Below are 24,483 nucleotides of genomic sequence, written 5' to 3' on the forward strand. Positions count from 1 at the left end.
AGCGTCAGTGACTGGTATCATTAACTAATGTCAACAATTTAGGTTGTTGGTTGACGATAAGTGCATTGTTCAGCAGTTTCGAGTAGAAGAAGCACCAGGGAAATTTGTGAAGCAATTTCATTTTCTGATTAAAGAGAGATCTTACTTTAGGATTTAGGCTTATCGATTAACATTTATTAATTTCTCAAAATATTCTAGTAACTGAAGATTATTTAGGTCACGTAACATGATAAATGTAAGATTAAAAGCTTTTACAAAACATCCAACCTACCTATATTACACAGCTGGTAAATTCACTGCACAGAGAATTGAAAGTGTTTTGTTTCACCTGACGTTTCTGATGTCTCTCCTCTGTGAGTTTATCCAGGCCAGAAGGTTAAATGGAGGGTTCTCTCAGTACCTTGGTATCCTGGGGTCAGACAAACTGTTTAAGGAAGAAGTTTTAATAGCTTTTGACAGACTTTCCTTAATTGTGCAGTCTTCCGACATAGACCATAAAAGCATTGCTAACTGTGGCTCATCTTGCACCACTCATCTGTAGCAATGCTGAGATCCCAGCATATGTATATGCTAAATATGTATCTATATCATATCTTAAGATCTGTGTAGAACTGTGTTTCATATGAGTTGTTAAAATCTGATACTCTCTGTTCAACAGTATGCCAAGACAGATGCAGGTCTGATACTGAATAATTCACAACTGTTATTTGCGGGAGAGAGTATAGCAACAACAGTTCTTCACAATTCCCCTTTACTACATGTCTTTTTGATCTGGCATATCAAGCACGAGTGTTTCCCAAAAAACTACAAGTCCTCCCAATCAGATAAAAAATGTATTGTGCTCACCTTACTTGTAAATAGAGAACACATGGGTAAAGGAAGGAGCAGGCAAAGAGCCACATGAGTAAGTCCCACTCTATGTGCTAGCAGAGACACAGAGGGGCTGTCTGAGAATCAAAGACATAAACCAATGTACATGAAGTCTAATTCTCCTAAAATCCCTTCATTTACATCCCATTGCTATCTAAATAAATGTATTATTGTTTAACTGTGTGTTTGTGTCTTTTCAGATATTGTTAACACCACTAGTTATGGAGTAGCTGTGACACAAACCAAGTTTGAGCCCACAAAGAAAATGTCCACCTATCTCTTGGCCATTGTCATCTCTGACTACACACAGCTCAATGCTACACAAGGAGACACTCTGGTATCTGTCAATTACATTTCATAACTTTAATGCGGTGGCTGCCAAACTAAACTAAACCAAACCAACCAAAGATAAATAGAACCTTTTCACAGCAGACATTATGACCAGTCAAACATGTGCCTAATTCCGATATAAATTTCTGCATTGCAATGAAATATCTGCTGGAGCAGAGCTGTCATTTTTGTTATCAATCCCTCCTGTTTCTTTGCTATGACTAGTCAAAATGTCTGCAGTGAAAAAGGTACTTGAATCTAATTAGTTTGGTATCAAGCACTGTTGTATTACTGAGTATGCTCACTGAGAGAACATCTCGGTCAAGTCCAAATGTTCGCCTTTGTGACTTTTATTGTGAAGTTGGTGGTTTAGGCAAAGTTTAACCTGCATTTTCACGAGAAAAAAATATAATGTAAATATAGCTTTGTATAATATAAAGCTAGAAAAGTGGTAAAACAAGCCACCAGAATAATCAGTACTTCTCCTTTGGGGAAGTGGAGTATACATACCATATTTCAATTTAACACGATCTGGCCTGCCAGTAGTTGTTGATTTATTTTGCCTCAGATCAAATTGATTGATATAACAGACAGACAGCTGACAATCACTGCCAGCATAGTTCATTAAGTAGAGATCAATTTGAACTGTATAACAACAGTTCTTGAGGTTAACTGAGAGGGACATTGGCAATTTCAACAAATGTCCTTGAAATCACAAAGAATTTGAGAATTAAACTGGGAGAACTGCACAGGATAAGAGAGATGCACATATTTTGCATTGCAGGTCCAACTGCCTGGTATTTCTAGTCTATTAATACCTGTTTCATGACTGCCTACACCTTCATTCCAGTAGACTTCGGCTGTAAGCCATTCCAAATAAACCCTTGAATTGTTCCTGCTGCTTCTTTATTTGTTTTTTTCCTGTTACAGCGTCCAAGGACTCATGGGCTTGAGGAATGTGAAAAGATCATTGACCAGATGGTGACTTTAGAATTGTGAAAGGGATTTGAAGGCATGGGAAAAAGAGGAAGTGACAGAGTAGATTTGAGCTGTATAATTAGCAGCAAAACAGCAGGAATTCCCATTAGATAGAAAAGTGAGAGTGAAGAAATCTTCTTCATTGAACTTGTGCCAAAGCTTCATATTGTGAGGCAAACATTTATTTCATTGTTATAGTTGTAGCAATGACTATTTTATTATCAATGATCTGCTGATTATTTTAAACCACAGATGAATTTCTCATCTATATAAAATGTGGAAAAAGGCCCATCACAAACTTCATAGAGCCCAAGGTGTCATCTTGTTTTGTCTGACTAACAGTCTAAGACACAAATATATTCAAGTTACTATGATATAAAACCTCTTATTTAAGGGTTTGGCATAGTAGCTTTACGAATATATATGAATAATATAAATTTGAAAATAAATATTTTAACAATCTTATACAATTTGGTTAACTGGCGTTCTACTGCTATCTACTTTATTGTCAAAAATGTGTGTACTATACATATTCTGTAGGTTAGCCTGTACATTTATAAGAAATTTCCAAACGTCAGTCTCTTAGAACCTTTATGCACGATAATACATAATTCACATAAAGTTTGCTGCTTTGTGTTCAGATCCGTATCTGGGCTCGCAGGACCGCCATTGAGCAGGGACAGGGAAACTATGCCCTCAATGTGACTGGACCCATACTGGACTTCTTCCAGTTGTACTATAACGTTTCCTACCCTCTTAGCAAATCAGGTAAGCCTGCTTTCATAATCTACTTTCCAGAACCAAAATGGGCATTTTTAATTATTTCTAGATTTCAAAATTATAGAAATTATTTCTATTCAATGCTTTATATTAGGGGGTTATTTCAAAATACCTGCAAAACCAATGACATTCCCATCAGCTTTGGCTGTGTTTGTGTTCTCTACTAACTAGCAAATGTTAGCGTGCTTACCTAAACTAAGATGGTGAAAATGGCACGTCAATACCGCCATCGTGAGCATGTTAGCATGCTGACGTTAGGATTTAACTCTCAGGACTACTACCAATCAAGAACAGCCTCACAATGCTGAGACAAGACAAAAAGAGAGCAGCAACAAACACAAATGTCCATTATTTTTCCATTGTTTGACTTTTGGTGGTCTTTTAATTGGCACCTGAGTGAAGAATTACTGCCTGTTTATCTCGATGTGTGCCACTCCTAACATTCAAAAAAATAATAGTGGGTTGGAATCAACATCCATCCATCCATCTTCCGTAACCGCTTATCCAGTTAAGGGTCGCGGGGGTGCTGGAGCCGATCCCAGCTGTCAATGGGCGAACGGCAGGGTACACACTGGACAGGTCGCCAGCCTATCACAGGGCAGACACATAGAGACTGACAACCATTCACACTCACATTCACACCTATGGGCAATTTCAGAGTCATCAATGAACCTTAGCTGCATGTCTTTGGACTGTGGGAGGAAGCCGGAGAACCCGGAGAGAACCCACGCTGACACGGGGAGAACATGCAAACTCCACACAGAAGGTTGTCTGGCCCGGGAATTGAACCCGGGCCCCTCTTGCTGTGAGGCGACAGTGCTAACCACTACACCACCGTGCAGCCCGGAATCAACATTATTTAGAATATTATTTTGCTGATTTTCTTGAAATTTTGTTTAAATGAGCACTACATTTGGTTTGGAAACCTGATTTGTGATCCCTCCCAGTGCGCTTTTTTCTGTTGAAAAGACATTTAATGGCCTATGGCCACCGTTGAAAAGACGTTCAGAATTGGTTAAAAAATGAAAACATTTTCATCGACTGTTTGTAGACGTTGATTGAACGTTCATGTTTAGACCATATTTCAACGGGATTTGCAATAATGATATTTTTAATTCTCTGCATTATGCTAATAATGGTATATCATCATTTTAGAACCCAACTCAGAAACGACGTCCACATTTCTTAGTTGAAAGTAAAAATTTCAAATCCGGGGGAAATATGGTCTAAACGTGAACGTATAATCAACGTCTTCACATAGTCGGTGAATGAACTTTCACTTTTGAACCACTTCTGAACATCTTTTAACCATCACCTTATTTTAAACGTCTTTTGAACCTCAAACTGCTCACAGTAAAATATGTAGCAATTAAATACGTAGTAATAGGAACACATTAACAGTTTACACTGACAGGACAAAGAAGAGCATCTGACACAGGCAACAATTCATTTGTTTTTATTGATACAACTACAATGAAATAAAAAATACAGACAACAAAATCTCCCGTTTCTTCTATAAATGTCGTTGTCAAAGCCTCCCAGGAGCCAGTTTCAGATGATCTGCCATAATTCAGATGGATATCTGTAAATGAAACAAGCATTACAAAAACATTCACTCTTGAACCAGTCCTGAACGTCTTTTCACCGGTGACAATAGTTGTTTTTTAAATGTCTTTTCAATGGAAAAATGCTCACTGGCATATTACACATTATAATACTTGATATTGTTTATATGTTGTTGTATGCCAAACCACAATCTTGACTCTTGCTAGCCTCTTAAGATTTTTTTAAACTGCAACATGACCCATCCCAATATCCCACTGCTAGATAAATGAGATATGATATGATGAGATGTATCCCTTTAAGTAACAAAGAAGGATGTTCCTTAACTCAAATTACAAAAAAATATATATATATTTCACTGAGATTTCTGCCGCCATCCCAGTACAAAGGGGTTGATGGAATACTGTTGCTCTGCTCTCCCTAAATAGCATAGTAACACTAGAGGGAAGTCAGGATATGCTTTTTGTAATAAAGTATGGATGAACCACATTGTAAAGGTTAGGGGTATATTGCCGGGACTTTAAGTTCAGTTCCTCTCACCTATATTAAACCTGCTCTCTACAGATCAAATCGCTCTGCCAGACTTCTATTTTGGTGCGATGGAAAATTGGGGTTTGGTGACATACAGAGAAACCAACCTTCTCTATGACCCTGTGACCTCCTCCAGGAGAAATAAAGAGACCACTGCCACCATAATTGCTCATGAACTAGCACACATGGTGAATAGATTTTATTATGAATTGTATCTATTGATTGATTTACTCATTAAATAGTCTGATTAACATCACAAATGGTCTGATGTCATCTCTGGTGCAGTGGTTTGGTAACCTGGTTACTCTGCGCTGGTGGAATGAGGTCTGGCTGAACGAGGGCTTTGCTTCATATGTATCTTACCTGGGAGCAGACCATGCTGAGCCTGCATGGAATGTGGTGAGAACAGAATGTTCTGTGCGTTTAGACTTGACTCTTGCTAGCCTCTTAATACATAAATACATATTAGTCATCACCCTCGCACATCATAAGAAATATTAATACACTTCTGTTTGTCTTTTTGTTTCAGAAAGACTTGATAATACTAGATGACGTCCAGAAGGTGTTTGCAGTCGATGCCTTGACCTCCTCTCATCCCCTGTCTTCTGAAGAAGACAGTATTATCCTGCCAGTCCAGATCAGTGAGCAGTTTGATACCATCTCATATAGCAAGGTACACAGACGTCAGAAGAATATTTTTATGTAATATATTACAGCATAAACACGTCTACATTGCCTGTCACAGGATGCAGTACAGGCTGCTGTACATTTTATTATATATATTGTTCTATACAAGAGAAAATATACTTATTGCTCTTGTAAATTGATTTATCGTCTGCGGCTCCTCAGGGTGCAGCAGTGCTGAGGATGCTGTCCGATTTTCTCTCAGAGCCGGTCTTTGTCCAGGGACTCAGTGTATGTCTATCTGTATTTTTGTAGGCATAACATCATATGGGGTGGCTGTGTCTTAGTGGATACAGTAGGTTGTCCTTATACCACAACCCCAAATTGATTGAGTTTTTCTTTTATCTTCAGAGATACCTCAAACACTTTACCTACAGTAACACAGTAGGGAATGACATGTGGCACCACCTACAAATGGTAAGATGGAAGTATTTTTTTTATTATATTGCAAAAATGTTATTTGATGTTTACGTACTTTTTAGTGCATTAGCTGCAATTGCAACATGTGGTGCTTTGTTGCAGTCTTGTGTACCCATTGGCTTTGGCGCAGAATATTCAACTTGGTTTAATACCCTTTTATAAAGAAAACATGTCGGAAGACAAAACTGAATTATGTGTGTGTAGTACCCTAAGGGGATCAACAAATTAAATGGGGCCTGCTGATGGCAAAAGTCAGAGAGCGAATTCACTTCATATTCAAACTATTTACAAATTGACTCTGTTAACTGTTTTGTTTGTATTTGTTGTAATCTTGTTCTGTAGTCATACAAAACTCATCTTTCATTAATGACTCACCATGCTGTGTCTTTATATATTAATTATGCAAGGTTGAAGTTTAACAAACATCTAAGTTTATATTAATGATATACAGTTAAGGTAATGATAACCAACTCTGTTTACAATTATTTTAGTGTCCTGCCATAAAAAACTAGATGTTGATTGTTCTGCCTGCAATTTTTATCTCAACCATAGCTCAGACCACCAGAGGGGTGAGGAATGTTCTCTCGCTCCCTATTTTGCCTCTCATCCAGGACACTAATTTATGCTGAAATGTTTAGATTAATCGTACCCATTCATTCATTATGCATATAGGTCTGTTTGTGTCATGATAACAATGTCTGTCTATGCTGTTTAATTGTTTAATTTATTCTATATTTAATTAACAAAATATGTTTTGGTCACACCCATGTGCATTTGTACCTTTGAAGAATTTAGTTGTGTTGTATTTGACATATTTGTTTCTTTAATATAAATACCCTAAACTAAACACATGGAAGCGTTCAAAATGTTTTTCTGTCATCCTTGTCAACAGGCAGTGGAAGCTAATAATGTTTCACTACCTCGTCCAGTTCGTGAGATCATGGACCGCTGGGTGCTCCAGATGGGCTTCCCAGTGATTACAATAGATACCACCACAGGAAAGGTATCCCAGAAGCACTTTCTACTGGATGCAGAGTCTAACATCACAGTTGAATCACCTTACAAGTAAGCAAACCAAGACTATAACGTTTCTCTGCAAAATATCTGCAGGAAATTTATTTTCCTCTGAACTATGAATCCTCCCTGAGAATGAATCAGGATTGATCATTAGAATGTATTGCCTTCCCTAGCTTTGAGTGGCTGATTCCTATTGGGTGGATGAAGAGCGGCGGGGGCCAAAGAAATATCTGGTGGCTGCTGGAAAAAGAAGGTGTGTTATAATATGCTAGCAATCCACAAAACTTCTGTTTAAAACTGCTAAGTGCTATCCAGTTTGTAAATTATGTGACAGTGTTAATTATAAATACATAATTACTTTTTTCAAATAGCTATTTAATGTTTTACTTGTTCCGGGTTTTTTTCTCAGCGGTAAACTTGGAGATGAGTCGAGGTGGTTTGTGGGTTCTGGCCAACATAAATGTAACTGGATATTACCGGGTAAACTATGACTTGGGAAACTGGGAAAGGCTCTTCGCTCAGCTTAATACAGAGCACCAGGTACAGTCAGGTTGTTCATCCTGTCTTGGTTTTGGTTCTGTATTCCATTACTTTGTTGAGTGTTTGCAGAATGTAAAATCATGGTTTGAATTTCATATCCTGTTTGACACATAAAATCTGTTGTGCAGGTTATTCCATTGATAAACAGAGCCCAGCTTGTGGATGATGCTTTCAATTTGGCCAGGTATGTCAGTTAAGCTTCTTGGAGTTTTCTCTGCAGTCTTTTCAGCCCATTACCAAGCTTGGTCTTATTAGTGTCTAAGAGTTAGAACCCAAGTAAAACCAAGAAACATACTTGTTACTACTTTTTGCCACGGTGAATAACAAAAAAGCCCACGATCAGTATACTTGGCTTTCAAAAGGAAACTGTTATGAATATGGGCTAAGCATTTTAAAAGGAAATCAATCTAGCTATTCAGAGAGTCTAACCAGTGGGGCTAAAGTGAAGTCTTTATGTAAGGGTGCTAGATGAAAGACGATTCGATCAGTACAATTTAAAACGGTTGATCCCCCTTGAAAGCATCTGAAAATATTATGGAAATTCCATAGCAATCTATCTTCTGGTAATGTTTCCGTGGCAGACTAAAACCCAAAAGCACAACACAGAGAGCAATCAATGTCAAAAGAAGGTCTGATTATGAATCAAAAGAACAGTTAGGGGTTAAAGCCACGAGCTAAACCAGAACAGTCAAACTATTCTCACAAAGGACAGGCAAGGTATCCATAACACTGCAAGTCTTAGTGTTCCATTTCCATTCATATGACTTGTTGTTTGGCATTATTTTCTAAATGTAAAATATCAGATTTGTGTGAAGTGGCATTACACATAGCAAACTGTTGCTCAGGAGGTAGAACGGGCGTCAATTAACCAGGAGCGCATTGGTCCAATCCCTGGCACCTCCACTCTGAATGGCAAGTCAGTGACCCTCATATTGCTTCTGCAGGCTGCAAGAAGGAAGCTCATGAATTACTTTTTTTTTTTCTTCCATTTCACATTTAGTTGTTTGTTTATGTCAAGAGCTCAGATTCTTGTCTGTGCTTTAACACTTTTGATTTCTGAGGATGTAGAGGTTGACTTTTCTGGCCCAACAACTGCTCCTACTGCTGCCTTTTGAACCAGAGCTTCTGCTCTTTCTTCCACAATTTGAGTTCTTAACTGTTCTTTCAGAAAATGTGCCGCCCATTCAAAGCTGGCTGCTCGATTACATTTAGCGATTAGACTGTCGGGTCTTCCAGGTAACTCTTAAACTGTTACCGTATTTTCCGCACTATAGGGCGCACTGGATTATAAGGCGCACTGTCAATGAATGGTCTATTTTCGATCTTTTTTCATATATAAGGCGCACCGGACTATAAGGCGCATTAAGCGAAACAAAACAGTCAGTCAGTCAAACTTCCTCCACTTCCTACCATTGATTCATTAATGTTGAATTCTCTCGCAGCTGCTCTATTCCCATGTTCTACTGCGTGACTGATAGCCTTGAGTTTTCAGTCCGCGTCGTAAGCGTGTCTCTTGACAGGAGCCATGTTGGGTCCTTATACACACACACTGTAATATTATGGTGAAGCACAGTATGTATTACTCCTGACGCTCCTGACTACGGTAGCCGTAATGCTGCTGCGGTGCGGCTTTGTAGTTTACCAAAGTCGTACTAAAACATGTTGACAGAGCGCCGTGTACCACACAAAATCGCTTCGATTAGCACAACCAGAATTAATCCATATATAAGGCGCTCCGGATTATAAGGCGCACTGTAGTTTTTTGAGAAAATTAAAGGCTTTTAAGTGCGCCTTATAGTGCGGAAAATACGGTACTCTACATTGTTGTTAATTAGTCCTGTACCCACAGCTGTCAAAAACCTCTGAATTGATCGCTGTTTTTTACATCTGTGTCGGCTCCACAGATGAGACTGAAGGTTTATCAGTGAATGATTAGTTTAGATTCTGACAATCGGGTAGCACCTTGTATGGCAGCTCCTGCCACCAGTGTATGTGTTGTAAAAATCAGACCTGTATCTAATTTAGGACCACACACAAAGATCCTGACCCGATTTGAAGGATCAGATTCCATGTGATTTGTGTTATGAAATCAGATTTGGGCCACTTTTGCTGAAAACCTTTGAAGATCTGGCAGAGGAACAATTGGTCTGGGCCAGTATATATAGTGAGGGAATAAGGTGCAAGCGAAGAGATACGCAGGGAATCTGAGGTAAGGGGATTGCTAGTAGAAGTGGCAGGATCTGACATGACTTGAGGGATAGTGATAATGGCAGGAATACAGGACAGATGAAAGAAACTAAATTATGAGTTGGCTGGAGTTTTGAGACTTAGATTTGGAAATTTAACAAGGCTGCAAGCAGCAGCTATCGGCCCGTTCTAGACAGCGCTAAAAGCAGCAATACTGAACGCATGAAAGTGCTCAATAAATTTCTTGGCAGTTCCGTCACTAGCTATGATATGTCTTTTGGACAAACTGAAAATTTGTCCTAATAGTGCCATAAGAGGAAAGGTCCATGAGGATTTATTTCAAGACTGAATGTGATACCATACTTCAGGGTCAGTTCACCAAAAACGGATACAAAACAGAACCTATTCACCTCCATTGTGTTGCTGTGCAGGTTGAAATCCAATAGAAACATTTCCAAACGTTACATTAAATCATCCAAAACACATCTCCTTCTCTTTGCAGGGCTCAGATGGTCTCCACTACTCTTGCTCTGAACACAACCCTCTATCTGTCTGTGGAGACAGAATACATGCCTTGGCAGTCTGCTCTGGATAATCTGGGCTATTACTACCTCATGCTGGACCAGACTGAAGTCTATGAGCCGATGCAGGTACTCTACACTATCTGTGTAAAATTCTTCAATGTTTAGCTCACTTACAACATGTTCATTTAGACATCCATGGTAAGTCTTTATGTAGGCAACCAGCATCCTTTACTCATGTCTATGGTTCTTCTAGGACTACATGAAGAAGCTTGTGACGCCTCTCTTCCTGTACTTCAAAAACATGACTTCAGACTGGATCCTTGTCCCTGACAGACACACTGACCAGTGAGTATTCTCACCTGGATACAAAAATATATGCATGAACAATATACTGTATGTATATGTACTAAAGCACTAATGGATAGTGGTCAATGGTAGTGGTAATGGGTAATGATCAATGTATTGATCTGGGAAATGAGACTGTGCCTATAACTCCTGTATATGACTTTTGTAAAAAACGATGAAACCCTTTAACCAGCTGCTACATGTTGGATTTACTGTAAGTAAGAGGGCTGGCCGACCTCTGGTCCACATTCACCAAGGGGCTCCATCAAGGAGCCCATAAGATCACACCCTACTTTCTTTTTTTTTACAATGAGTTTAATTTGACTGTTTTTCTGTCTTTTATTTCAAACAATAAATACAAACTATTTAATAACAATTATTCTGTTCGGCAAAAATATTGAAAACAAATCTGATTTGATATAATGCAGTGGGCTATGCATTGGCCGTTATGTTTTTCATTCTAGTTACCACTTTGTTGTCTGTCTGGTACCTTGAATTTGTTCCTGACCATCACTTTGCTTCAACTTGTATTAATCTTTTAAGTAAAAAGTCTATACATTCCACCCTTAATACCAAACTTATAAAATCTAATTAATAACCATTCTCTCCAAATCGTATTATATGCCTTGTCTATGTCAAAGAAAACAGCCTGAATACTTTCTTTGATTATCTGTGCTTTCTTGATTTCAAGTTCCGAATATAAGCTGGATGTATGGTATTCCTCCCTTTCCTCATGCCAATCTGCTATTTTGATATATGTCCTCTTCATTTTCCCTTCATTATCAATTTTTCTCTACCTTCCTACTGAGTTGCAAAACTTCCTCCAAAAGTCCTTATTTGTGTTTTTATTGATCCTCCTTATGTTTGCTTGCAAATTTTTATATTCAATAAGAGTCTGACAACTATGATTCTTTATTGATACTTTAAAAGCTTTATTTCAATATTGAATTGCTTCAACACATTAATTTGTCCACCAAAGTACAATCTTCTTTTTGTGCTTACCTCCTTTGTTCTGCATGGACTGCTTTGCTGCAAACCAGTCATTTAAATTATCTACATCCTCATTTGTCGTAAGTTTGGACTGGGCCAGTTGACAAATTACTGCTCCAACTCTATACTTATTCTATACTCAATACCTATCGGAGTCCCGATGATGTTTGAAGAAAGCACTGTCCGGGACAGAGGATGTCGCATGTGTACAGATTGTAAAGCCCTCTGAGGCAAATTTGTAATTTGTGATTGTGGGCTATACAAAATAAACTGAATTGAATTGTAAACAGACAGAGTTCAATGCAATAGCGTTTATTCTTCAAGCAAAGAATTAAATCCGAGCTTACTCTCCGGAGAGTGAACTGATTTGGTCTGTCCTTAACATTATCTTATATAGTGTCACTGCCTTTTCGATAGGGAAGCACTTCCCTGTTTCCTTTGATCTGAAGGTGAGCTGAGCTGTCCCTTATCACAACCACCTGTTCATGAATAACATCTCTCTGTCTTTTTAATGCCTACTGTACTCGCATTATCTCTCTCTGCCTTTTCTGATTGGGGTATGGTGAGTCTTTCATGAGTTTCTCTTCCTGGCATGATATCTCTCTATATTTTCTAATTGAGATGGAAAGTCCTTGACTCAGCATGCTCACATCTGCGCTTCCAAATGCTTTCTCTTTTCCTGACTTGCAATCTCTTCAGTGCATGGCTATGTGCTTTTTAAATACCATTTGTCATTTACTTAATCAAACAGGTTATATCTTTAACCATTCAAACCACTCTATATTCATACTAAATTCAGTATGAAGATGTCATATATGTAATCTTCATTGTAACATTTAGGAATACTCAAACATTTTGATATAATCAATAGTGGTTATCTATTATGATTAGATCAAACTCCAACACATTAATACACATTTTCTCCATTTCTTGATCACCGATACTTCTAAATTTCTTCCAGTCAGCCTGCTGAAAGACCTTTTCTGTATTCATTTTGTTTCATATTCTTCTAAACTCAATTTTAACCATTATTGGATGATTCAGCTAAGACCTGACAAGGAATCAGATACTAAAGTGGGATAAATGGCTGATCACCATTCCATTGTCGTCGGTTCCACTACCCCATAATGTGCTATGTGCATTAAAATCTCCACAACATACAACTTTCCATTCCAAATGTACATCAAGTTCATCCAGTAATTATATGGAAAGTCTCTTACATGGGCTATGAAAGTCAGCGATTTTAATAGTTCCTACTCTTGTCCAAACTTTTAATTATTAAATATTCCAGCTTTGTTCCTTTCCCCAAAAACTATATATTTGTAGCTAAGTGGGGAGGGGTATAAGGCAGATACTTTCTATATGCAGAGTTTTGTTTTGCTTTTCTGACGTTTTACATATTTTACAATCTCATCTCTCAAGAATTTAGCCACTTTCACCTTTTGAATTACCTAGACAACGCCATCCCCTTCGTTTCTCAATTTAATTGTTTAAAATTCCTACCTCACATCCTCCTGTGAAAACCTCTATTCCCTTAATCCAAACTGTTTTCTTTGAATCTTCTTCTTCTTGGACCCTCATCCATTTTCTGAGTCAACATTCTAATTCAGTCACAAACCAGTTCACGCCAAGGGCCAAACCTAAGATCTAGAAAAAGTAGTCTAGTAGTTTGACTAGTAGTCAAAGCCAAAATATCAAACAAGAAAGTTAACAGTAAGCAGACAACGTCGCCCTCATTCTTCCCACTTTACCTGTAGTGGGGCACGCTGATTTGGGAGAAAATAGAGGAAAGATCTATTAAATTCAATTAAACTCAGTTTATTTTGTATAACCCAAAATAGCAAATTACAAGTTTGCCTCAGAGGGCTTTACAATCTGTACACATGCGACATCCTCTGTCCCTGAACCCTCACATCGGCACAGGAAAAACTCCTTCTCCCAGGATGGACAGAATGCAATAGATGTCATGTGTACAGAATGAACAGCATAACAGAGATACAACACATTCAATGTATATGACATAAATTATTCATATAATCACAGTAGTAAGCAGAGTAGCGAAGGAAAAAATTAAGACTACTTATAAAAGCAGCAAGGACTATAGTGGAATTAAAATAATGATATAGGAAATAGTATTAGTAATGTGACTAATAATAATAATCAAAGTAGCAGTGGGTGTCAGCCGGGTCACAGCAGGAGGCACGACCAGGGACCAGAACGATTTGTGGAAAACTGCGAGGCGAGAAAGGAAAAAGGGCTTCAGGGTGGAAGCAAAGCTAATATGCGTAATTGTACAGGTAATAGTAATGTGACTAATAATAATAATGGTAGTAGCAGTAGGTGTCAGCAGGGCCATAGCAGGAGGCACGACCACAGTCCAGGTACAGCCATGATTTATGGAAACCTGCGATGCGAGAAAGCACAAGGACTCCGGGGAAGAAGCAAAGTCAGTAATGTGCATAAATAGGACATTAATACATGAAGATGGAGGGAGTGGAGAGAGGAGCTCAGTGTATCCTAGGTAGTCCCCCAGCAGTCTAGGCCTAAAGCAGCATATCTAGGGGCTGGACCAAAGCGAACCTGAGCCAGCCCTAACTATACAAAAATGATTAGGTAATGGTCCGATAAAAGAGGGCTCTGTTGAGAGACAATTACATTTTCTATTTCAATGCCATATAGCAGAACAAGGTTCGAGGGTGTGGTTAAAACAGTGAGTCGGTTTATGTACACACTGACAGAAGCCAATTGAATCTAATATTGAAATAAACGCAGGTCTAAGACTATCATTATCGACATCCACATGAATATATATATTTTAGAATTTTATTTTCTTACATGTGGATTTAATTTACATTTATATATAATGATAATTTATTAAGTGTCATTTATATATTAATCACATAATAAATTTGTGAATCCTTTTGTGTGTGTTTATTGATATTGGGACAGATCGAACCCCATAAAGATTAGGTATGTAAAATAATTGTTTAGGCATTTTAGCCTTTAATAGATTTTTTTAGTGTAGAAGTAGGAAATGTTGACAAAGAGAGAGGGGGATGCCTTGCTGCAAAAGTCAGTCAGACTTATTCAGGGATATTGCAGTTCATGTTGTTTGCATTCTAACCATTGTCAAGCCCTGACCCAATAAAAAAAATCATAAAGATAAATTTGGGTCTCTTTCACCCCATTTATCAGACCTGGACCAGCAGGGGGACATACATTTAATGCTTTTGGTCAAAACTTTTTTTTCTGTTTAAGTAACAAAATGTAGCACCTTTGTCATGTCAGCTGGTAACATGTTTGACTTTTCTTGCAGGTATAACGAGGTGAATGCCATCCACATGGCCTGCAGGACTGGAGTAACAGAATGCCAGAACCTGACCACCACATGGTTCAAACAATGGATGGAGAACCCTCAACATAATTTGTTGGTCTATTTTATAGGCCATTTGATCATGTCACTATTTTTAAAGTCAAACAAATAGTTGACTCAAACTCTTTTGTCAGGATCCATCCCAACCTGCGTTCAGCAGTGTACTGCAGTGCCATGGCAGCAGGTGGTGAGGCAGAGTGGGAGTTTGGCTGGTCACAGTTCAAGAATGCTACTGTAGCCAGCGAGGCCAGCAAACTCATGTCTGCACTGGCATGTAGCAGCAATACACAACTGCTGAAAAGGTGTGTATCCTCCCATCCTTTTTCAAGACGAAGAAGACGTTGCAGAGCCAAAGCACAGATAGGGCTATAGTCATAATCACAGCTACAACATGTGTCAATTAGCCTTAGTGAGATAGCGAAATTAACTAGCTAGCTGCAATCATACAGACTTTGGCCTGAGCTACAGATGTGGGCGACTGTGGCTCAGTGGAGAGCAGGGTCAATCCCCGGCTCCGGCAGTCCATGTTGATGTGTCCTTGGGCTGCGCCATCGGTGTGTGAGTGTTGTATGTCCTGATATGCAGGTGGCACCTTGCATGGTAGCCCCTGTCATCAGTGTATGAATGGGTGTGAATGATATGTAATGCAAAAGTGCTTTGAGTGGTCGGAAGACTAGAAAAGCGCTATACAAATACAGTACAGATGTTTGTGCACTTACTCACACTGTAGTTACAATCAGCCGCAGTCCAAAGCCAAAGAGATCAGGTTTGGACGCCGTTAAGGCATGCACACGCAGGAAGCTGAGTAAGCAAAATATAAATCTTTAATGTTGTTCATTTAACAGCATCGTTGGTATCAAACACACTTCAAGTCATGCATCTCAGAAGGGGTTGGCACAAATGAAGAATGATTAACCTAGTGCAGGAGGAACTCACAAACTATGCACTCACAACAACCCAGGGTAGGCAACATTAATAAAATTAAAAACCAAAGAAAATAAATAAACCACCAGGGCAGCGTCTCACTTGCTGCAAAAGAAACAAAACGAAACATGTTAATCACTAACAGCAACTCCTCCCAAAGAAACACAAAATGAGCTAGAACTACTTAAAAAGAAATCACGGTTGTACAGCAATACAGTAACCCTTAATTGGATTCCCTGCCCCATCTAACCGCCCCTCTTAAGGTACTCAGGCAATCCACCACATCCGGGCAAGATGCCTCCTAGACACGGAGCTCAATAAAGCAAAAAACGTCCACGGCTGCTCTCGGCCAGTCACTTCAGTCACCCTCACACCCGACGGCAACTTCGGCATACAGCCGTGCTCAACTTCAGTCGCCAAACGCAACGTCCCAGCCCATCGCGGCGGAGACAAAGGACAGACTCTGACATTGCGGCTCGCCAACAGGTGCCTTTAATCACTCAATCAATCCCTGTGCACTACGTTACCAGTCCGGCTGAACCAACCATAGCTCAACATCAGTTCCACCTGGTTACACTATGTCAAAAAACAGCCCAGCCTTTCTCTATGGATCCTGCTAAACGTATTGTGAGTAACCTAACCCTCTTTGATGAGGCTATACCAATACAATATGAAAAAACACACATTTGAAAACTTTGGTTGGCATGCAAAAATAAATGTAACCTTTTTTTCTGTGACAGTTAGAGTACAACCATATTGTGTGATTACACCGGGTCTCCTACTGAGGACAGAAATGTAGTATAAATAAACACTTCCCTTTAGCCTTTCAAACGCAGCGATGCTCATAATTCTTTTTTTTTCAAGTCCAAGTCAAGTCTCAAGTCCCTGTGTGTGCGACTTAAGTTCGACCTTAGTCCAAGTCCCAAGTACAAGTTCCCATCTCGTACACATGAAAATCAAAACAGTTTTGTTTACAATGTGGCAGCATGTGAATGGAGAGTTGTTGTGTTTTTAACACTTTGTGATGCGATTGTTGCACAAAATGGCACTCCACTGTTCCAGATGATCAATTCAAATTGAGAGGTCAGACGTGTCAAACTCAGAACTCAAATCAAGTTGGATTAAAACAGATTTTAAAACAATCCTTTTTCAGACTGTGACTCAGTGGCAAAGTCGTCCTCCAACCAGAGGATCTGCGATTCGATTCCCAGCTACGATAGCCCATGTCAATGTCCTAAGGAAAGACACTTAACCCAAGGTTGCTCCCAAAGGCTGTGCCATTGCTGTTTGAATGAGCATGATTGGTCAGATAGTCCTGATGGTCAGGTGGAACCTTGCATGGTAGCTCCTGCCATCAGTGTATGAATGGGTGTGAATGATGACATGTAGTGTCAAAGTGGTTTGAAGACTAGAAAAGCACTATACAAGTACAAGTCAATCCATTTACTATTTACTTCAATGAGTGCAGTTTCAGTGCTATGAAAGCCAAATTGGATTTTTTTCAAAAATACTATTGTTTTTCATAAAATAAATACATTTATTGTAAATGTTTTTTGTTTTTTTTGGAAATCTCAGCCCTCAATTGTCCAAAACCAATAAAATGAGTATGGGCTTTAGCTGGACTGTTGCATGGTTAAAACTAAATGGGAACGAGCCAGTTGAAAGAGAACAGTTAATACTGGAAATAACTGTCTCTTCTGTTTTCACAGGTATCTGTCTTATACCCTTAACTCATCTATGATCCGTAAACAGGACGCTACCTCCGTCATCACATCTGTCGCAAGCAACAGAGTGGGACAAAGTCTGGCATGGGACTTTGTCAAGGATCAGTGGGAATACATGTTCACACAGTGAGTATTACACTCATAAAGATTATTGGGGGAACGTATGTGTATATGTGAGAAGAGACAGAAAGATAACATATTAGTTTTAGCCTACAAATGGGCTTTAAACATGAAATTAGATTCTAACCAAGTATTTTAATGAAAATAATAAGGTATCAAAGTAAAGAAGCTGATGAAATTTTATTCATTATTTTTTTTGGTGAAAAAAGTGTTTTTAAGACACCAAGGTTATATATTTAAGAAGAATTTACTTAGTTATGCCAAACGGACAAGTCAAAAACATGGGACTTTAACATGGGAGAACACCATCTTTGTTACCTGTTTGCTAAAGACAGTCAACATTGTTTTTTAAACAAAATCAACAAAAAAAAAATTACTGGTTCTGGTTGATATCTGCCATATTTTCCATTAAAGTGTTCGGATGCTATGGTGTATCAATAGTTTTATGTTTAGCATCTGCTCCCACACCATGTGTCTCTCTCTCTCTCTCTCTCTCTCTCTCTCTCTCTCTCTCTCTCTCTCTCTCTCTGTGTCTCTGTGTATGTGTTTATATTATATTAAGTTTGTGTGTGTGCCAGCCATATTATTTGCCTAGAGAATTCACCAGTGATTTTGCTGCTGCCGCTTACATTCCTCCTGATGCACAGGAATTGTATGTGGTCATCACCAGACACATGAAAACTGGGGATTTTTAATCAAATAAAGAGACCTGTTTTACCTAAATTCCACCAGCATGTCCACACTTTGACCAGAGGAAATAATACACTGGACCAACAATTATTCCTGGCAGTTACAAAGCCCTCCCGTGCACCTACACCGGACAATCAGATTGTATTTCCCTGTACCTTCTGCCTCCATACGCCCAGCTGATTAAACGAGCTAAACAATCAGAAAAAACAGTTTAAGTGTGGACAGATGAAGCTACAGCTGCTCTACAGGACTCTTGAATGTAATGACTGGAACATGCCAGCGCTCGATGGCAAAATCAATCTGGAGGGGTGAGGACTCTGTCCAAAGCTAAAAAAGCTGCCTTTCGGTGAGGTGACAAGGAAGTATACAGCATCGACAGAGCAAGACTGAAAGCTAGCATCAAGGAGGAAAAGAGGAGGAGTCAAAAGAGACTGGAGAGAGGCCTCAACACCAACAACACTAAAGATATGGGGACGGAAATCCAGAGTGTCACAGGCTATAAAAGCAGGAGCGCCCTATCATGTGTGAGGCCATGCAGCTGGATGAGCTAAACACCTGCTTGCTTTGATCTCCTCAACAAAGAGTCAGCTGTCAAGTAAAGCAGCAGTCCCCAAACACCGGGCTGCAGACCGGTGCCGGTCCGGGGGTCATTTGGTACCGTTCCGCACAGAAAGAATAAACAACTTATATTATTACCATTTTTTTGATTATGAGAGTCTGAAAGATGTTTTATTTTGAAAAATGACCGGATTCTTTCACAATTACATCCGCCTGTGCCTCTTCACACATGTCAAGATGCTTGCCTCGGTCATGTGATACGTTACCTCAAAAACTAAGCCCACAAACTAGCGAAAATGAGGGTTTTCTGCAGTGACTACAATCAAAACAAAATTACGGAGTAGACTGGACATAAGGAACACACTTCGGGTATGATTCAGCGTTATGGTGAGTTGTATTTTTTATGCATTTGTGTTAATGCCGGTCGTATCATTTTATTTCGTCGTGTTTATCCGCCACACCTTGAAGGCCGGTCCGCAAAATTATTGTCTTAGATGAAACCGGTCCATGTCGCAAAAAAAGTTTGGGACCGCTGAAGTAAAGGAATGGCCACTGTCAGTATCCACAGAGGATTCGAGGAAAACCCTGATGAGAGTGAATATGAGAAAAGCTGCTGGGTCTGATAACATCCCTGGTCATCTACTGAGAACATGTAACAACTAGCCAGCAGATGTCATCACTGACTTATTCACCATATCAGCCCATTCTGACATTAACTCAAACATTACAAACTGGGATGGGACAGGAGGGCTCTACAGCTGGTGATTAAAAGCACCCAGAAGATCATCGGTACACATCTATTGGTGAGAAGAGGAGCCTGCGAAGAGCTTAAGAGAAATGAAAAGACAAAACACACCCAGCCACAACCTGTTCACCCTGCTGCCGCCTGGAAAGATAAACTGAAGTATCAGCTACCAAACCACCAGACTTCAGAACAGCTTCTTTCCTCTGGCTGTGAGACTCCTTAACTCATCCTCCACCCTCCCTACATAATATATATTTTTTTGTTGTTTGTTTTTTTTCCTATGTTGCAAATTGTGACTACAAACTAAATTTTGTACAATGACAAATAGAAAGCCTTTTTACCTTGTAACCTTGTGACGCTGTGTGCCTATGTCGAAGAAGCACGCAGTGACACGGGTGTGTAAATATGAGGAGCAAAAAAACAGCCTGTTTCAATCAGCAGCCACTGGTCAACAAGGTAAAGTCAAAATACTGTAGGGCAAATTTATACCGCTATACTTCCTAGATCTTTTATACCTACCACCCAAATACCACATCTCTCTGCCTTGGCTAAGATTAAACATTCTTTAGTTTCAGATTAGCTGAAACTATTCCAAGTGTCAGTTAATATCCTAAATCCTTTGCAACCTGGATTCAGACCTAGAAACAGCACTGTGAGTGCTACTTTGAAAGTTGATGACATAAATGCTGCTATTGACAAAAAAATTATAATGTGTTGCTTTGTTTATTAATCTTACCGAGGCATTTGACACAGTAGATCACCACATGTTAATTAACATCCTGGTGGAGGCTGCTTTTTGTTAGTAATGTGGCCAGCTAGTATCCCAGCCATTCAACAGACCGCAAGTAATTGTCAGGTTTGGTAATGTTGTTTCTGATTCTGTTGTCTTGACAAAGGGAGTTCCCAAAGTATCTATTTTGGGGCCTTTTACTTTCTCTATTATATATTTATGACAATTATGAACATTGACCAGATGAAATGCTCAACACTCCACATGTATAATGAATGGTGACCAGATGAAACACCCAACAGTCCACATTTATGCTGATGAGACAGTCCTGTATCAGTCCTGCTCCTTTTGAGACTGTGGTTGCCAATTTACAGTCTGATTTTAACTCATTGCAGAAAGCCCATGGATTTTTAAATGCAAACTTAACTATGGTTATTCAAAAAAAAAAATTCTAGCTTAAAGTCAGGTTTCACTCCACCCTCACATAAACGCATGTTTATAGGTTTATTCCTGTCCAAACTGGATTATGCAGGTACCATTTACAGATTAGTGTGTCCAACTTCTTTGGCCTTAACTGACCCACTTCAACATGATGCTTTGAGATATATTTCAAACTCAGGCCATAGGTGTCGTCACTGCACATTGTACAATCAGGTCAGATGGTTTTCACTTGCTATGCACAGGATGCAGCATCGCTATATTTAAGTCCATTTTAGACAGGGTTGCTATTACAACAAAAATTAGGAATTAACTTTGGTTTGCCCATAGTGCAAATACAATGGACATTATGGCATTTAACAGCATTCTACAAATATACATGAAAATACATGTTACCACAATTAAACAGTATCGAAAAACAATAGTAATACCTCAATCTCTTTTCAGAGGGCAGTTTTTCCAAGAGGGAGATGCTGGTTGAGATGGGAGGATGTGACTGATTTTTTTAGATGTACTATAAACTATTTTCTGTAAGGCCTTCATTAGTCAGACTCTTGAACTAAACAGTGACAGAGAAAGTTTGCGCATTTTCTACAACTGATAAACAGCCTCAAAAGTAATGTCCCTGATAAGCCAGTTTGGTGATTTTGTAAACTTTATATTCTCAGTTAATTTTAGCAGAGATTACATTTCAAACTCTTTCAGTTTTAAATGTAGTTTTCTCCCAAAGTTTATAATCATCTCTTTAGATAAGCTTAACGTTATTATTGCAACACCACGAAGGTGGCTTGTTCAAGCTAAAACAACTGTGCTTTAAATCAGTATCAGATCAGTTCTAGTTTGAGTTTAAATTATTTATTTTTTCAGATATGGCGTTGGCTCTTTCTCCTTTGCCTCTTTGATCAGCGGAGTCACTGCTAGGTTCTCTACACCTGCTGAACTACAAGAGGTACACCGTCATAAAGAACGTAACCTTATGAATATCAAACCATGTCAGAGCTAATTCTCTTATTTCCTGTGCAAGCTGGAGGAGTTTGAGGAGAAGCACAGACCAGCAGGGTTTGGACCCGCCACCCTGGCTGTGGAGCAGGCTTTGGAGAGGACCAGAACTAACATCAACTGGCAGCAACAGAACAAACAGGAGATCTTGGACTGGTTCAACAGTCAGATTGGACATTAGATTTTCTAACATAGGCAGAGCGAGAGAGCTTGGAGCTAGGACTTATCTCCCATATGAAAAGTGTCTCTATATATTTGATTAAAAGCAACCAGAGTTTAGAGGAATTAGGTAGGAAAGACATCAAGAAAGAATATCATAAAAAACGCTTCATTTCAGCTACATTTCTATAGTAACAGTCAGATGTGAGGGTTCCAGGACAGAGGATGTCGCATGTGTACAGATTGTAAAGCCCTCTGAGGCTAATTTGTGATTCTGGGCTATACAAAATAAACTGAATTGAATTGATGTCACAAGGCACTCCTATACATGAAACTGGTTTGCATGAGGCAGTAAAAAAGCTGCTATTACCACACTGAACACTTACACAGTAACATTCTCACTTTACTGCAGAGATTTCACTTTATAACCACTTGGAAACTGCTATTTTAAAATGTAGTCATTGAAATGCCATCGTAACAATGGTTAGAGTGTGACTAAAGACTTTCAACCAAATGTAGCTAGTTTGAACTCCTACATATCTTTTTAACTGCATAGAAACAAAGGGAGCTTATGGGCTGAGCAGCTGTTGCGATAAAATGTTTTCATACATATCCATGAAATCCTAATGTTCCGTTTGAAACCATTCTCTGCATACTGCATGTTTCCTTCCAACAAGAAATTACAATTTTGAATATTTCAGATTTGCATTAATTTATATATTTCCTTGGATTGATATACATAAATCCCAGATTGCAATGTTTATTTTCACATAATTGTAAGCTAGGAAACTCTGCTATATTACTGATATTTTTCCCTCCAAATAAAGACATGGCTAATGAGACCGATTGCTTACAATCATCTGACTGCTGGTATTTCCTTTTCAGGTGGACAATATGTCAGATTGGCTATGTCCCAGATCTTACAATATCCAGGACTCCACAAATAAAACCCACTTGTAACAAATCGTAGTTTCACTTAAACACCAATGTTGGGTTGTTGTGACACTTTGTCCAACCTCCACCAATCCTGTGGAGGCTGGAACCAGACGTAACTTCATAAATTTGTTTCTCTCAAAGCAGATGTCAACCATGATCAATCCAGATGTCTGTTCATCCAAAGGGTATGTGGTTTTAAAAAAAAAAGATTTAAGATATTTTATTGATTTTATGTGCTTTGATGTCATGATCAGAGTTGTGGTCTTAATACAGCTGTTTATGTAAGTGACACATGTAAGTGGATTGATGAACTCCTTTTATTGGATTGGTTTGTCACAGCCACAAAAACACACATTTAATCAGACCATAAAACATTGAAGGGATTCTCCACAGCAATGAAAATGAATACAATGATTTAAATTATGCAAAGAGCAAATGTTGTCTTTTTAAATCTCTGCTTTACAGCAAATATTAAACACAACAGGTCCAAACACATAAAATTATGAATTAATAAAAAGCCATTTTACTGTTATTAGAAAAATGGTACTGTACTTACATCCTCATTCTGCAAAAAAGCTCATGTCAAAACCGAAAGGTCCTATGTTGAAACTCTGGGAAGGTTGTTAAAGCGCAAGAGGACAGAATCTGTCCTCAACTAGGATGGAATAGGAAAACTAGCCCGGCGCCAGTCCCTTCGAGTGGGAACTGCAGTTCACTTAGCTTTAACCTTACCAGTATCAATAGACAGTTGTAAATCCAACCTGTGATCACTGTTATCTGTGTCAAAGTGCTGCTGTTTCTTTTGCTTTGTGATAATAATAAAAAAACACAATCTGACCATTTTAAACTTACACATTTTGTTGAAGACTCATCAAAACATAGAGGATACATAACATAAACATGCATTCATTTACACAACCCTCTCTAATAAATACATAATCAACATCAACTGGACAGGAGAAAACAAATGAACACATCCATCATCCACACACTGGTACTGTCATCATCTATCATTCATTTTAATGTTACTTTGCAAATGTAATTCCCACCACAAGTTGATGACTTCAAGACTAAACAGTCGAAAAGTATCAATTTAAAAAGATACATTACAGTACAAGCAAAACAGTTGACTTCAATCATCAATCATCAAAACTATCCTGAACTACTCTGACTGCCTGTTTATTCTATTTAATACTACCTCAGTCATTTTACCATTGCTGTCATTCCTAAAGGGCCAATAAAACACACGTTCCTCACCTCTCTGTACCAGAGACACACACATGACATTGATATCTCTCTATAACTAAAAGAAACTGCAGTAGTTAAAA

The 24,483-nt window shown here is 38.8% G+C and overlaps 1 protein-coding gene across 1 annotated transcript in view; it reads left to right on the top strand.

The window, feature by feature from the left end:
- LOC129108755 (aminopeptidase Ey-like) overlaps window positions 1-22,694 on the top strand; it is a 33,597-nt gene extending 10,903 nt beyond the window's left edge. The window contains exons 6-23 of the mRNA XM_054620664.1: window positions 1,071-1,207; window positions 2,820-2,946; window positions 5,086-5,240; window positions 5,338-5,451; window positions 5,582-5,725; window positions 5,902-5,967; window positions 6,088-6,153; window positions 7,049-7,221; window positions 7,347-7,426; window positions 7,583-7,713; window positions 7,842-7,897; window positions 10,403-10,550; window positions 10,678-10,769; window positions 15,076-15,186; window positions 15,267-15,434; window positions 17,766-17,906; window positions 21,929-22,010; window positions 22,086-22,694. Of these exons, the coding sequence (XP_054476639.1) occupies window positions 1,071-1,207; window positions 2,820-2,946; window positions 5,086-5,240; window positions 5,338-5,451; window positions 5,582-5,725; window positions 5,902-5,967; window positions 6,088-6,153; window positions 7,049-7,221; window positions 7,347-7,426; window positions 7,583-7,713; window positions 7,842-7,897; window positions 10,403-10,550; window positions 10,678-10,769; window positions 15,076-15,186; window positions 15,267-15,434; window positions 17,766-17,906; window positions 21,929-22,010; window positions 22,086-22,241 (2,147 nt within the window). The 3' untranslated portion in view covers window positions 22,242-22,694. The remainder of the gene's footprint in view (window positions 1-1,070; window positions 1,208-2,819; window positions 2,947-5,085; window positions 5,241-5,337; window positions 5,452-5,581; window positions 5,726-5,901; window positions 5,968-6,087; window positions 6,154-7,048; window positions 7,222-7,346; window positions 7,427-7,582; window positions 7,714-7,841; window positions 7,898-10,402; window positions 10,551-10,677; window positions 10,770-15,075; window positions 15,187-15,266; window positions 15,435-17,765; window positions 17,907-21,928; window positions 22,011-22,085) is intronic.
- Window positions 22,695-24,483: the final 1,789 nt, after the last annotated feature.

This window comes from Anoplopoma fimbria, chromosome 19 (assembly GCF_027596085.1).
Source record: "Anoplopoma fimbria isolate UVic2021 breed Golden Eagle Sablefish chromosome 19, Afim_UVic_2022, whole genome shotgun sequence".
Lineage (NCBI taxonomy): Eukaryota > Metazoa > Chordata > Actinopteri > Perciformes > Anoplopomatidae > Anoplopoma > Anoplopoma fimbria.